The following is a 14,186-nucleotide window of genomic DNA, read 5'->3' as shown; positions in this document are numbered from 1 at the left end:
TTGAACCCAAGCCAAGGCAGTGAAAGCCTGGAACCCGAACCACTGGACCGCCAGGGAACTCCCTGAATCTCCTAACTCAGAAGTATTTGCAACCCAGTCATGTTTTTGTCAAACATCATGCAGCCTGAACAAAACTTGTCCGCCGGCTGGTCCGGCCCCCAGGCTGTTGGTCCCAGACCTGAGCAGGCCTTCACCCGTGGAGGTGCTGCTGGCTGGGTGTTCAGACCCCTGGGACCGAACAGCCCTGCACCCTGCATCGATGCAGGATACCTTGTTCATCACCTGTTATCTTGTCAATAATTGGGTGTCTTTCGGGCTTACCCGAGTCTGAGCCGTTGATCGGCTTATTCTGTCCACCCAGCCACGAGGTTTGAACGACCGAGATCAGAGGATCTGTTTAATAGTGGAAAGCCACGCACACACACTGCGCTGTTTTTCCCTAATTTTCTGACTTGTTCTGCTGGTCTTGTTAGTTTTTCCAGATAAAGTTCGGAATCATTTCATCATTTTGCCTAAAAGCAAAACAAGCCGGGCTGCCTTCTGATGTGCCGGCTGGCGCTGCAGCTCGGGACGCGCCGCCCCCTCCGGGACGGTCCCGTGGCTCACCTTCCCTTCCTCCCAGGTGAGCTGGACGCAGGCCTCCCGCCCACGCCTCGTTCCCCCAGGGTGGGGTCCGTCTGGGACCCTGGGGCCTGGGACGCTGGCTCCCTGCCCTGTTCCTGGCGGAGGGTCACCAGGAGCGGGGAGGGCGCTTGGGGTCCAAGCTGGACTGTAAGAGTTACAAGGAGGGGTTGGGTCCTTCCTCCCACAAATGGGAAGAAGGGGCCCCGCAGGAGGAAGGACCCGGCTGCCTGCCCCCCACCCCCGGCGCCCGGCGCCACCCGCAGAGTCATAAAGGCCCCGGCGCCTGGAGCGCCCGCCAGCACGCCCGCCCTGCCTGGGAGCTCCGCGGCCACAGAATCGAAACTGCTTCCAGCACAGTGACCCTGGGCTGTGGGAGACGTCGCTGGGGGCGGGAACAGCAGTGCGGGAGCGGGAGCCCGAGGCCTGGGCTGGAAGCTGGGCTCCCGGGTCCAGCATGAGGACCCCCCCTCCGCTTCGGGGGCCATCGTCCCCCTCAGCACCGCGCCCCCCCCACCGCCACCCCCCACCCAGCTCGGTCAGAGCCCCCTGCCCTGCGAGCCCGTCATCCCAGCAACAGGTCCCCCCAGCAAGGAGCCTTGCGTGTCTCGGGCCCACCCCCACACCAAGAACCAACGGGGCTGGTTCCCGTGTGCGGGATCAGTGACCGGGTCTGGTTCACGGGTGTCTGAAAAGCACCCGCCAGCGGCCCAGCGTCTAGCCGGCTCGCAGAACCTTCGCAGCCGTGGCCCGGGCCCCTGCAGGGACTCTGGCGGCAGAAGGGGGGGGGGGGCGGGAGCACTAGAGAAGCGTTGGGGACAGGGAGGCCTCTTCCAGGGGTCATCCTGGGCTGTGGATTCTGGGTCTGGGTTGGGACTGGGCTCTGGTTCTGAGCTGCAAGCTCTGCTTGAGGCTCGGGGCCCACAGCAGGCCCCGGGGTTCTGGGCTCTGCTCTGACGCCCGATTCTGAGGTCTGGGCTCAGGGCCTCAGGCTGAGTTCCCGCAGATACATGCTAACTTTTGGGTCGGGGGTCAGGCTCTGTGCCCCGTGCTTCGGGCTCTGGCTTCCGGGAGCAGGTTAGTCTCCGGGCTCCAGGTGGTGGCCCTGGACTCTGGTCAGAGGGCCCGTTGGCCACAGGCCAGGCGGGGTCGCCCTGCTGCTTACAGCCTGGAGCATCCTCTGCTCGGGAGCAGAGACACTTGCTGGTCTTGTGGGCCGCGTAGCCCCCAGACCACAGCAGGGCCAGGCGTGAGTGCGCACTCGATGCCCCGTCCAAGTGAGACACCCTCTCTGGCAGTCGGGAGCCGGGGCGCAGGCCAGCAAGACCCCAGGAGGGGAGGCCGAGCACCACGGCCGGCCGGGAGGGGAGCTGCTGAGAGCCAGCCCGGACGACACAGCGGGCTGTTCCTGCCCCACCGAGGGTGCGGGCAGAGGGCACAGCAGGGGCGGCCTGAGTCATGGCCCCAGGCAGGCACTCCCCTCCTCTGTCCTGACTCGGGGGTCATCTGAGAGCCCCAGCAGGCACCCAAGCCCGCGCCCTCCAGCCTGAGGTGTGGGCTGAGGAGGGTGAAAGAGGAGCCTCCTGGGCAGGGGACGTGAGGGCTGCCTGGGAGCAGGCGGCTGGCCTTCAGAGACGTGTCGCCGGGGGCCTGGGGAGCAGAGATGGTGGGGGTCAGGTCGTGGACGGTGAGCGGAGGGACTTGTAAAGAGGGACGTGACCTCGGGGAGATCAGAGATCCTGCTGGCGGGAAGGAGCCTTGGCTGCAGATCCCATGAGTCACAGATCAGGGCCGTGGGGGGTGAGCAGGTGATGGGGCGTCAGGGTCATTTCGTCAGTGACCAAGAGTGGATTCGAGTTAGTGACCGCGACCACCCAGAGGCGTGTGATCTTCCGGGGATCACGGCCCTGATGGTTAGAGACTGAGGTGTTCCCGGGGACCTGCAAAGTTGGCGGTCGCTGCTACTGATGATGGGGGTAGGAGGGACACTGGTCATCGGGGACTTGGAAGAGAAGACTTGGCAGTCACCCGTGGTGAACGCGATGACCCTCACTGGAGGATTTGATGGCGGGGAGGCCCCTCCGTGACCAGGGGCAGTGGTCCCGAGGCCACTGGAGACAAGTGACCACAGCCATTGCTGAGAGACGCTGGTGCTGGGGCGGCATGGGCCTGCACACGCTGACCGTGTGTGAGTGATCAGACCCGTCCCTGAGCAGGACAGCCCTGACCGGTGACACGGGTGACCACCCTGCATGACCCGGGACCGCAGTGCAGGGCACAGCAGTGGTCAGGAGCGGGGGCGTCGGCAGCCAGACACCCCGCGTGGAGATACTGCTGAGGAGGGTGCGGCATGGCTGGTGAGAGGTGGTCAGAGATGTGACCGGCGAGCAGGGCCAGCCCCTGGGGACACTGGTGAGCCGTCAGTGACCAGGCACGTCCCCGAGCAGAAGCCTCGATGAACACTGGTGATCAGCTGTTAGTGATCAGATGTCTCTGGTCACAGGCTCTGGTGATCAGATGTGTCATTGATCAGGAATGTCAGTCGTGATGACTATCTCCAGTGACCAGCATCATTGATTAGAGAACAGCGCTCAGTGACATCACCGATCAAAGACACCGTGGTCAGGTTCACCGGTGACCACAAACACGCGGACACTGGTGAGCAGGTAGCTCAGACACAGGAGCTCGAGAGGATGGCGGGGCACCCGTCCCCCGGGCTTTTCCTGAGCCCCGTTGAGCCCTTAGGAAAAGGGCCGGCACGTGGCTAAAGGGTGCAGAACCCACAGCCTTCCTGAGCCTCCCCGCACCCGCCGAGACCCCAGGGTTAGGTGGTGAGGAAGTTCAGGGGAGGTGCAGGACCCCGTGTTCCAGGAGCCCCTCCGTCTGAATCCCGGGGCTGTAGGACCAGTGCGCTCCTAACAACCTCCACACCCAGGCGGGACTCAGGAGCCCCGCGAGCCCACGAGACAGGCCAGAGGCATTCACAAAAAGTATTTTATTGTTCTTAACAGTATTCACTTTGAAGGAATAGGAAGATAGCATACAATTTTTACAGACAATATATAAATGTTGTACATAATTAACAATAACTTAGTTCACTAATCCAAAATAAAACGAGCCAAATAAAACATAAAACCAGAAAATACTGCCGATTCTTCTTCTTATGCGGATACTAGTACAAAATAAGTTACTTCCGGCTGTGGTGCCCCCTATTGCACTTGGCCTACACCAGCACAGTCGTCTTCCTGGGCCGGCCCCGGCCAGCCGCCGCACCCGCGCAGGCTCTCCGCTCGGACACGGCTATGTACAGCTGTACCTTGGGAAGGGTCCAGACACCCACAGCGTGGCGCAGAGGGACCCGGCAGCCCGCGGGCCTCGCCTGGGTGCAGGGACAGACCCACCTGCCGGGTCAGCCCCCGGAGGCCTGGAGCAGCCCCGGCCCCCGGCTCCCCGTCCGAGGACGGTGCGCTCTGAGCGTCTCTCCAGCCACAGCCTGGGTTTGTAGGTTTTCTTCCTTTCCACAGCAAGGGCACTCGTGGCCATGTACAATTGACTGGACCCGAAGAGTTTAAAAATAAAACAACTCGTCAGCGAGTTAAGCTTATGCAGGCTTTCTTTTTTTTATGTTTCTCTTTTGCGTCGGTGTTGGAGAAGAGGGGGGGTTCAGGGGCTAGCAGAAAAAAGGACGTATGTACAGGGTCCCCCCGGCCGAGGCGGCGGCGGAGGCTCAGGGCTGTGGAGGGCGCTCGAGTCAGGCTGGCTCCAGCCTCAGGACCAGGGAGCGATGTGGGAGACGTTTCCCCTCTCAAGAAAGCGCTTCCTTCCTGTGACCCAGCCCTGGCCTGGGAATCCACACAGGGCCGCCCGTGATTGTCTCTGCCCTCGGAGACCCGCGCGGCCCCCTGGGAGAGGCTCAGCCCAGCTGGGTTCGGCGCTTGTGGAGGGGGCCCGGGTCCCCCCAGAGACCTGGCCCCCAGAGCCAGGCAGGCGGGCTGGCCACGTGGCACTTGGCCCCGAGAACCAAATCTCGCCATCCTTGTGAGAAACCAGAGCCAGATAAATTCCTCCGCCTACTCCCGCTTCTCCGCGGCCCCCGAGTGTCCCTCGGCCGCTCGTGTCTCTTCAGAGTCGTCCTTCACGCTCACAGTCGTCCTCGGCAGAAACCCCGCCTGGGCGCCTCCATGCCCGGGAGCAGCTTCACAGTGACGGCCGTGCGTGTCCAGCTGGGCGGGCGGGGCTGCGGTCTTGGGGTGGGCCGGCCGGCTGGGCACCAGGTCCCCCCACGCCCTGGGAGCGCGTCCGTGGCGTCCATCCGTCAGTCCATGGGGGTGGTCCCTAGCCCATGGCGGTCACCATGCTAGACGGGTGGGGGTGGCCGAAGGACAGGCTGGAGGAGGGGTGGATGGGCGTCGGGGTGGGCAGGATGTGTCCGGAGTGGCTGAAGGGCGGCAGGTGGCCCACGGGCGCCATGTGTCCCGCGAGGGCGGCGGCGCTGAATGGGGAGGCCTTGTCCTGCACGCACCGGGACAGCTCCTCGAAGCACTCAGACCCCTTCTTGCTCTTCTTGGACTTGCTGGACATCTTCCGGTTCCGGGTCTGAATGCCTTCCTTCTTCATGGTCAGCGGCCTGTTCACCTAGGGGGCCACACAGAGCTTTCAGAGGCCAGAGCTCCCCTCCCAGCCAGACCATACCCCCAGCCTGGCCCAGGGGGGCCCCTGCCCAAGGCCCACTGCCCTCCAGGGTCTTCCCGCCCTCCCTGCCAAGAAAGGCGCCCACCCACTGCAGGCTTTGCTTCCGAGCAGAGATGGCCGACCACGGGGGGCGTCCTCCAGCAAGCTCGCCCCCCTCGTGGGAAGCCCTTCTGGCGCTCGCTTCCCAAGCCAAGCCACGCTGGGGCGGGCGGCCCAGGCCGCACAAAGCCCGCGGTCCCCGGGGAGGGGCGGGGCGGGCGGGGACTCACGTTGTGCAGCTTGTAGTAGAGGCCGCAGGCGTTGCACACGGGGTCCCCGTTGGCGTTCCGGCGCCATAAGGTGGTGGTGGTCGTCTGACAATTTGCGCAACAGGTGCCCGCTCTCCTGGCGGCCGACTGGGAGGGGCGGGGCGGGGCGGGGTCAGCAAGCGGGGCTCCCACGGCCCCCCGCGACCTCCCTCCTGACCCTCACGCCACCCCGGCTCCCTTCCCCAACCCACTGAGCCCAGAAGCCCAAATCTCACAGGAGTCTCTGCATCTCAGAATCAGAAACCTAAACCGTCACAAAACTGCAGAATAAAGCGCTCTCGGAACCAAAGGGGCTGCAAGAGCTGCAAGGGGAAAGTAGCCACTCCCTCAGCTCCCGAACGAATGCTGCAGACGGGAACCGAGGCTCAGAGAGGGAGCCCCTCTAGACGGCTGCCCGTCCCGCTGGGCACCCTGAGCTGGGGCTGCATTCCCACAAAATCCACAGTCCTGGACACGTCCAAAGCCCCAGGGCCAGAGGACAGGGCCCCGCAGCTGCCCAGGGCAGGGACGGGAAACGCTCGGGAGTCGAGCTGCACACAGCCCAGCGCGGTAGCCACTGGACACGTGGCCATTTAAATTCAACTCAACTACAGTTTAACCAAGTTACAAATAGAGCTTCTTCAGTCTCAGCCACATTTCAGGGGATCCCTAATCACAGCACCGCTGGAGGCGACCACACTGGATGGTGCACACCCAGAAGACGTCCCTCGGTCACAACTTACTGGACAACGCCGATCTGCGTGTCCAGAGCCCTGTCCCCCAGCCCCCAGGGTCCCGCCTGCCCCCAGCCCCTCGGGGAGTGCAGCCTGACCCGGAGCCTCGGGCTCCTGGGGGAGAGGACAGCGGCAGGCGCCCCCCACCCCAGAGGCGGGCTGAGAGGAGCTTCACCCCAGAAAGCAGACACCCTCTCCAGCCCCACAGCAGCAGCACGTCTCAGGGAACTGCGGGCAGGCAGGCTGGGGGCGGGGAGCCCAGGCCAGCAGGGGCAGGCGTGACCCCAGGCCCCAGCCTGGTCCAGAGGGGCCAGCCTGCAGCCCCGGGCAGGGAGGGGTGAGGGTGAGTAAGCAGCCGGAGCTGGAATTCTGACTCAGGGGCTGGCCTCGCATCCTCCGCCCGGCCGGCCCTCACCCCGCCCTCGCTCCAGGAAAAAAAAAACAGGGGCCCCCAAATCGGCAAGCGATTTAAGCCTCCCTCGTAAATCATTTTGCCCTGAAAAAATATATTTATTATTCTTAGCATTTTACGCATTATTTGCAGAGTGGAGGGTATTAGAAATTTCAAAACAGCCCAGCGAGAGGCAGGACTGAGCCGAGGAGAGAGACTGAAAACTCGCGGAGTCCGGAAACAGATACGCGAAGTTTCCTTATCTTTGTGCTGCAGATGTCCGGATAGGAAACTCCGGCAGGAGATCCGAAAGGGCATTTTTTTTAAATCACTCAAATGAAAATACACAGTATAGGTGACTCCATGGAAAAATAATAAAGGGCAGGTTTTTTTTTGGTGGTTGGTGTGTGTGTTTTATTTAAATAAGCACGAGGAGACTGTGTGTTGGGAAGCCAGGGAGAGCAGCCCCAGGCTACAGGGAACATGACTTCACGGCCCTATTTTTAAAAGTTTAACAGAGGCCAGGGGACGGGACCTGGGCCCCTGGATGCTCAGCTCTGGTGGTGGTGTTGGGGGGGAATCCCTGAAGGTACCAGGTGGGCTGCCCAAGGGAAATCGGGCCTGAAAAGAATCTAGCCTAAAAAGCCGGACTGCCCCAACTGCCAGGCAAGTGATTCTCATGATAAAAGATTTCCAGCACCTGCATTTGCAGGCTTGTTTTTGCGTAATTAACTGGGCTCGCCCGGCGGCACTCTGGCCCGTGCGCCCCCACCCCAGGCCCCACGCTGCTCACCAGCCTCCGCTTGGGCTTGATGAGCGGCCGGTTCTGCCCGTTCATCTTGTGGTAGAGGCCGCAGGCGTTGCACAGGTAGTGGCCCGTGCCGTCTCGTCGCCACAGAGGGGTGGCCGTGGCCCCGCAGTTGACACACTCCCGGCCTTCTGCAAGGGGACGGGGAACACAGGGTCACACGGGCCAGGCTGCTCCGGGGGCGGCGGACGCTGAGCTCCAGCCGGGCTGGAGAGGGACCAGGAGGCGGGGTTCAGAGGGGAGGGCAGCGGGCCCCGGGGGTTCTGCTCGGGGCGTCGGCTCGGGCCGGCCGGAGGCTGGGCCCCCTCGAGGCCCTCTCCCCTCCGACCCGCCGTCTCTCCCCAGCTGCGGCTGCCTCTCCGGGTCCCTGTCGCGGGCCCTCAGATTCTGCTGTCCAGCCCTGTTCTCGGTCACTTCCTTCTCTCTCCCCAGCCTCCCTTGCCTTCCACCGAGGCCCTGGACTGGGATGGAAGTTGCTGCTCTTTCAAACGAAGTAAATACTCAGCCCTTTCGTTTTTGGGCTGAGGGGACTGAGCGACCTCGCGGGGCGGCTGCTGGGGGTGGTATTTTGTTTTGTTGTTGTGAAAAGACCATCTGGAATTCGAATAGAACATAAAACCAATTTGAGAGAAAGGACTACTTAAAAGGCCAGCGAGCTGGCCAGAGCAGACCAGGGCCCCCCAGGGTAGGACCCCAGCAGACACGGGCGGCGGCCTCAGTGCGAGGTGACCCTGCACGTCTCTCCCCACATCGTTTACATCGTCAGCCCAAACGGGCAGGAATGTGTGGCTTCTGGACTCTGGAGCGAACAATCTACAAGTGGTCTTGAAGGGGCTGGAAGGAGGTGAGGGCGGCAGCAGCCTCGGCGTCTGCTGCCCGGCCGGCTCCAGCCAGTCCCCATGGCCCCGGGCAGAGGCAGCCCCCGACCCCCCCAGCCCTGGGGAGGGAGAGGGAAGGACACGCCAGGGGGCAGGGAGCTGGCCGGTCCCGGGAATTTGGCCTCAGGGGGGGACTCTCCCCAGGAGATTGGGAGCCATGAGATCCCAAGACCGGCCTGATCAAGTTGCAGATCTAGATTCCTTAAGGGTCTGGAGCCCCGAGGAGGGCGGAGGGCACCCAGCGCAGCACCGACGCTCACGGACACACGGACGTGTCCGAGCCGCCACGCCACACTCCCTGCACCTGGCGTTCCCTCTCACACCGTCGCGAGAGGTTCGCTTTAGGCTCAGGGAAGGGATGGGGGACCTCCGGGTGGGCAGTGGCCCACCTCGGAGGGGAGGGTAAGGAATGCGGACAGAAAGCAAACTCTAGGGCCACCGGGAGCACCTAAGAAAAGGGCAATGTCGGCAGGCACCTTCTCCCCGTTCTGGGGACTCACCCATTGCTCGGGGGCCCCTCGCCCGCGTCTCAGCCCCCTCCCACCGAAGCGCGAGCCCTCCCCACTCCCGGGAGGCCCCGGGTCCTCCCCTCACCTGAGCACGTGCGGGCCTTACTCCGTTGCTTCGGGGTGAAGCTGGAGGCCGGGCCACCCAGGAAGCCTCCGGGGTGGAAGAGCCCGCTGCTGTAGTCGTGGGCGGCGGCTGGCACGTAGGAGGGGTAGGTGGGGATGGGGTGGTGAGTGGCAGGCTGGGTGCCCATGGCGGCCAGGCCCGGGCGCAGGGGGCTGCCGCCTTCCATCTTCATGCTCTCTCCCAGCGGCACCTGGTACTTGACGCCGTCCTTGTCGTCCCCCCGGGGGGCGGCGCTACCCCCTGCGGAGGAGGAGGCCGGCGACGCAGCCCCAGTGGTGCTGGGGTCCGGAGACACTTCCTTGGGGGGCGTGGGCGGGAAGCCGAAGAGGTGGGCGCCAGAGTGGGCTGCGGTGGGGGTCAGGGAGGCCACAGAGCTGCCGCCGCCCCCGCCCCCAGCCCCGGCCCCTGGGTACACGGACAGGGGGCCCCCGGGTCCTCCGGCGGCCGAGGGGTGCAGGGGCGTCTTGGAGAATGGGCTCACGGTCCAGGGATTGTGGTGGTGTGCGGCAGCCGCGGAGAGCGCTGCCTTGCCCCCGTCCAGCCAAGGCAGCCCCGGGCTGTGCAGCAAGTGCGGGCGGCACATCTGGCCTCCGGTCAGGCGGGCTGCGGGCGGAGGGGGCGTCAGGGTGAGCCGGTGGGGGTAGCCTGGATGCCCCACAACCGCGACCCCTCCCCAAAGACAACCAGAAACATAACACCCCAACTGGCAATTCATCAGGAGCGTCAGTCCCCAGCTGAAGGACAAGCGGCACAGAAGGACCCCTGGATGAGCCTGGAGGGCCCCTTCCCCCCCTTAGGCCAACTGAAAACGGGCAGAAGCCCCAGGGGCCCGGAGCCTCCAGAAGAGGCCGCTGCCCCCTCCTTTCCCGCCCCGCTTTATCGGACCCCACATCCAGGAAACAGGCAGCGGGCCTCCCCGCGTCCCACGCCGGCCGCTGGGCGTCCGGGCTCCCGGTCACCCTCGGACCCGGGGCTCACCGTGCGCCGGGCTGTAGGAGACGCGCGCTCGCGCGTGGGCCGGGTTGGCGTAGTAGGGGTTGCCCTGCGAGTCGAGGTGGTTGAAGAAGACGTCCACCTCGTCGGGCGGCAGCAGCTGCGCCGGCTCCATGTAGTTGTGCGCCAGGCCCGGGTGGTGCGTGTCGGGGTGCTGCGCGTTCAGCACGGCGGGGTGCGCCATCCAGCGCGGCTGCTCGGGAGCCACCTCCATGGCCGGCGGCGGAGGCGCGGGGTCTGCGCGGAGGCGGAGGGGGCGTGAGGGGGGCCGCCGCGGCCGGACAGCCCTCAAGCTCCGCCGTGAGGCGTCCCGCGCGCCGCTGCGCCCCAGCCGAGCTCGGCCGCGGAGCAGTCCCGGGTGGGAGGAAAGCCCAGAGCTCAAAACGAAAGGAGGGGCGGGGGGAGCCGGCTCAGCCACGCACGCTCACGCGGTGACCCGGGTACCCAGAGCCACACGCTTCTGCGCACGGGGTCACGCGCGGGGACAAAACCGCGGGACCAGTGACCCCACCGCACGTAGAGAGCCGCACTTCAGTCACCCCCGCCCCGCCCCGCCCCGCACCATGCCGCCCCGCTCCATCCCTGTGCACAAACGTGTAAACGCAGACTAAAAAGTTAAAGCCCGGCGCCCGGGGGGCCCCGCGGGCCGCACGATGCTGGTGACACTCACAAAACTACTCTTGGCGCTGACCTCGCCCCCCCAGACACACACACAGACACGCAGCCCCACGGACCAAGCGCCAGCCCCCCGCGCGCTCCCCGGCGACACAAGCCGAACTTCTCACCGAGGCTCCGCACAGCGGTCACCCGCGGCCCGGCCCCCGTCGTGACCTCTCGGAGCCAGGCGCGCCCCAGGCCCCCCACCCCCGCCCCGCCAGCCCTCGGAGCCCGAACTTACAGACGCAGCGGCGCGGGAGGGGCGCGGGCTCGGGGACGGCGCGTCCGGCGGGCCGGAGGGGTTCACGGGGCGCGAGCGAGGGTCAGCGCGCGCCTCGGCCTCGGGCCCGCCCGGCTCCGGCCGCTCCGCATCGTCCGGCCGCGCTGGCGCCAGCTCGCAGCTCCGGCACAGACATGAAGCGGGGGCCGCGCGCGCCTAAGAAGCGCGCGCCAGCCAATCAGCGCCGCGCGCCGCCCAGCCTCCGCCCCCCATTGGCCGGCCCGCGGCCCCCGGGCCGCGGACTCCGGACGCGCCCGCGGGCCGCCCCCCGCGCCCGCCCGCCCCCTCCCGGCGGCCCCTGCTGCCGACGTCCCCCCCCGCCCCAGGACCCGCGCCCCGCGGCCGGCTGCTGCTGCGCCCCCTTCTCCGGGCCCGCGTGGTCCCCCTACCCTCCGGGCCCTGCTCCCAGTAACTACCCTCCAACCGGACTCCCTCCCCGGGAGCCTGGGCGCACCCTTTGGGTGTTCGGGTGTCCTCTCCCGGGGACCCCAGTCCGTCCACTCTCGGACCCCGCCTCCTTTACCACTGAACGTGGCCGCGGTGGTCCACCTACCTCCCCAGGCCGTCCCGTCCTCCAGCGGGGGCTCTGGCCAGACCGGGGGCCAGGGGGTCGGAGGACAGCTGCGGGTCAGGAGCAGCGAGGGGCAGGAACTCCAGGGCCCCCCGTGGGCGGGCCCCTGGGCCTCGGGCAAGAGGCCTCTTAGGACCGCTGGACCCGGTGGAGGTGGCCTGGCTGGGGCTCCGGGGAGGGGGAGGGGGCGCCCCCTTCCCGGGCGTGGTCTTCGCAGACCGACGGGCCGAACTGCCTGGGGCGAGGCCGTGCAGACCCGGACTGGCGCCGGCGCCGGCTCGAAGGAGACGCCTCGGGGCCGGAGGAGGCATTTTTCTTCCTGGGGGGTGGGGTGGGGGGGTCCCTAAGGCGGCCCCTGGGCAGAAGGAGACGGTGGTCTGAGAACTAAGACCTCAGCCACCTGGAACTGCTTTCCACAAACGTCCAGTCCGGAGATGCAGCCGCGGGTGAACCCGGCCCCGCGTGCCGCTGTCTCTGCTCGCTCCCATTGTACAGACAGGAGACCGAGGCGCCCAGGGAGGGGGTCGGGAAAGGGAAATTGGGGAGGGGGCCTGGAACAGGTGCGGGGGTAACGGGGAGTCACCGACGTCCTCCAGCCCCTCTCCCCTCGCTGGGCCCACGGACCTCGGGGGTAGAAGCCCAGAGGGATGCTAGGTGGGCCCGCGGCAGGGGGGAGGGCCGGGGTCCCGGCCACCCCCGGGAGGCGGGGGGAGGGGCGGTGGGATTGACAGTCGGTAATTGGGTAACTGGAGGCGGCTTCTCCGGCCGGGCAGCCCCGCCACCGCGACGCCGGGCCCCTGACGTCACCCGATTCGCCAGGAAATGAACTTTTTAATAATCTGAGGAGGGAGGAAAGCCCTCGGTCCCCTCGGCTCGGGGGGCACCAGGCCAGGCCGGGCTCCGCCGGCATGCCCCCGTCACCCCCTCCAAGGCCAGCTTCGGCAGCGCCATGGGGGCCTCCCCCTGCCTCGGCGTCCCGCGGTCTCCTTCTGCCCGAGGCCCTGGCGTAGGTAAAGGAGCGGGGGGACAGGGGTGCAGAGCCCTGGGCCGAGGGAACCCGAGCGTCTCTGGCCCTTGGAGACACGTCTGCCCTGGCCGCCCGCCGCGCCTCCTGCTCCGGGGAGCGCGGGGCCGGGCTTCTCGGAACTCCGCTCCGCAGGAGAGGAGGCCGGCGCTCGCCGCGTATGGCGCACCGGGGCCGGGAGCGAGAGCTCGAGGCCCTGAGCGCCGAGCCTCGGCTGCCGGCCGGCGCAGGTGAGTGGCCTCGGCGCCTCCCGGCTCGCGCGCCCGAAACGCGCGCGGCCTGGCCCGGACCCGCGGTCTCTCTGTACGTCTGTTTCTCCTCCCTGCCTGTAGCTTACGATTCATCAACGCGTAAAACGCGATCGCCGCGAAGCGTCCAGCCTGTCGTGCCTCCTCAGAGCCCGGCAGGGGCTTCTCAAAGACAACGCGGCACCGGGGACAATCCCCGGTGTCCGGCAAGGCCGCCCCATGGAGTTCAAACTCTGGGACCGAGCGCGGGAGGCCCGGGACTCGCAGGCCGGCCGCGAGGTGGTGAACGCCGGAGCCGAGCGGAAGCTTACCGCCAGCCGCGATCCCAGCGTCGGCTCGCGGGGAGACGGTCGTTCCGAGCCTTCAGGAGAGCAGGTAATCGCCTTTTCCCCCTCAAAGCGCGGTTCAAATGATCTCCGGGGCTGGGTGGGTCTGCAGTTTCATAACCGCGAGCTCGGCTGCAAGCTCCTCCGGGGCAGACTGAAGCCCCTCCGGGGCAGCGTCCCGGCCACCGCAGGGATGGAATGACCTGCCCGGTGGGTGGCTGCTCGAGCCGCAGCCCGCGCTGCTCGCCGGCCCAGCGCAGCTCGAGGCCCGAACGGGGGGATTTAATTACTCCGCTCGGCGGCTCAGAAAATCGCTGCGAAGAGGAGCTTAGCAGCGCAGTTAAGCAATGCTCGAGCCGGGGGCCTCCGGAGAGCCACCCCAGCCCCCCCTTCCCGCAATCCCGGCCTAGAAGAAAAAAGGGAAAGGGGGACCCAGTCTGGTCTCCCGGGAACGGAGGGTCGCCTTCCCGGAGAAGGCAGGCGGGCAGGCGGCCGGCTGGGCCGAGGCCTCCACGGTAACTGAGCCCCTGCGTTGGACCCGGGACTAATGCCTTCTCCCGCAGGAACGAACCCGCAGGGAGAGGAAACAGGGCACCAGGCAGCTCGGCCCCCAGCCGGCCAGTAATGGGGGGGTCCCCGTGAGTGTGTCCGCTGGACAGACCAATGGGTGCTAACCAGGGGCGTCCCCCACTGAGCAGTGAGACCACCGGATGGCTGCTGCGGGAACAAACCTCCAGGGAGGCTGAGGGCAGCTCCCAGCTCCTAGGATGGCCTGGGCTGGAGTGGGGATCCGGGGCTGCTGAGAGCGGATTTATGTCAACTTAGGGCCTTGGACTTTGGGGGTCTCCAGACACCCTCTTTAGAGGCACGTGTTCCTTTTTTTTTTTTTCTTCTTTCTCTTTTTTTTTTTTTTTTTTTTTTGTTCACTCGCAAGGATTGTTGCGAATGCGGGTCGCTGCCCTTTGCTCTTACTGAAGCTGTCCCTTCCCTTACTTGGGAACAAGACTCTCCAAAGGACCGGGGAAGGGCACCCGCGAAAACTG

The 14,186-nt window shown here is 66.1% G+C and overlaps 1 protein-coding gene across 3 annotated transcripts; it reads right to left on the bottom strand.

The window, feature by feature from the left end:
• Positions 1-3,627: 3,627 nt before the first annotated feature.
• On the bottom strand, positions 3,628-13,240 carry GATA2 (GATA binding protein 2). 3 transcript variants are annotated; one of them, XM_061129018.1, is made up of 6 exons: positions 13,129-13,240; positions 10,023-10,274; positions 9,006-9,647; positions 7,519-7,664; positions 5,583-5,708; positions 3,628-5,256 (listed from the first exon to the last, which is right to left on the bottom strand). In XM_061129018.1, the coding sequence occupies exons 2-6, from the start codon at positions 10,249-10,251 to the stop codon at positions 4,957-4,959; spliced, it is 1,443 nt and encodes a 480-aa protein (XP_060985001.1). In that variant the 5' UTR covers positions 10,252-10,274; positions 13,129-13,240; the 3' UTR covers positions 3,628-4,956. The 3 variants fall into 3 exon arrangements, with proteins under 3 accessions (XP_060985001.1, XP_060985002.1, XP_060985000.1); XM_061129019.1 differs by lacking the exon at positions 13,129-13,240 and adding an exon at positions 11,528-11,577; XM_061129017.1 differs by lacking the exon at positions 13,129-13,240 and adding an exon at positions 10,936-11,009.
• Positions 13,241-14,186: the final 946 nt, after the last annotated feature.

Source organism: Dama dama, chromosome 24, assembly GCF_033118175.1.
Source record: "Dama dama isolate Ldn47 chromosome 24, ASM3311817v1, whole genome shotgun sequence".
Taxonomy (NCBI): domain Eukaryota; kingdom Metazoa; phylum Chordata; class Mammalia; order Artiodactyla; family Cervidae; genus Dama; species Dama dama.
Note: the sequence above shows the minus strand (reverse complement) of the source record. Positions and strands in the feature narration are given on the sequence as shown.

Coding starts and splice junctions, on each gene's coding strand:
- GATA2 (XM_061129018.1), bottom strand. CDS start 10,251: ATGGAGGTGGCTCCCGAGCAGCCGCGCTGGATGGCGCACCCCGCCGTG. Junction 9,648..10,022: donor CTCCTACAGCCCGGCGCACG/GTGAGCCCCGGG, acceptor CTCCGCCCGCAG/CCCGCCTGACCGGAGGCCAG. Junction 5,257..5,582: donor TCTACTACAAGCTGCACAAC/GTGAGTCCCCGC, acceptor GTGGCCCCCTAG/GTGAACAGGCCGCTGACCAT.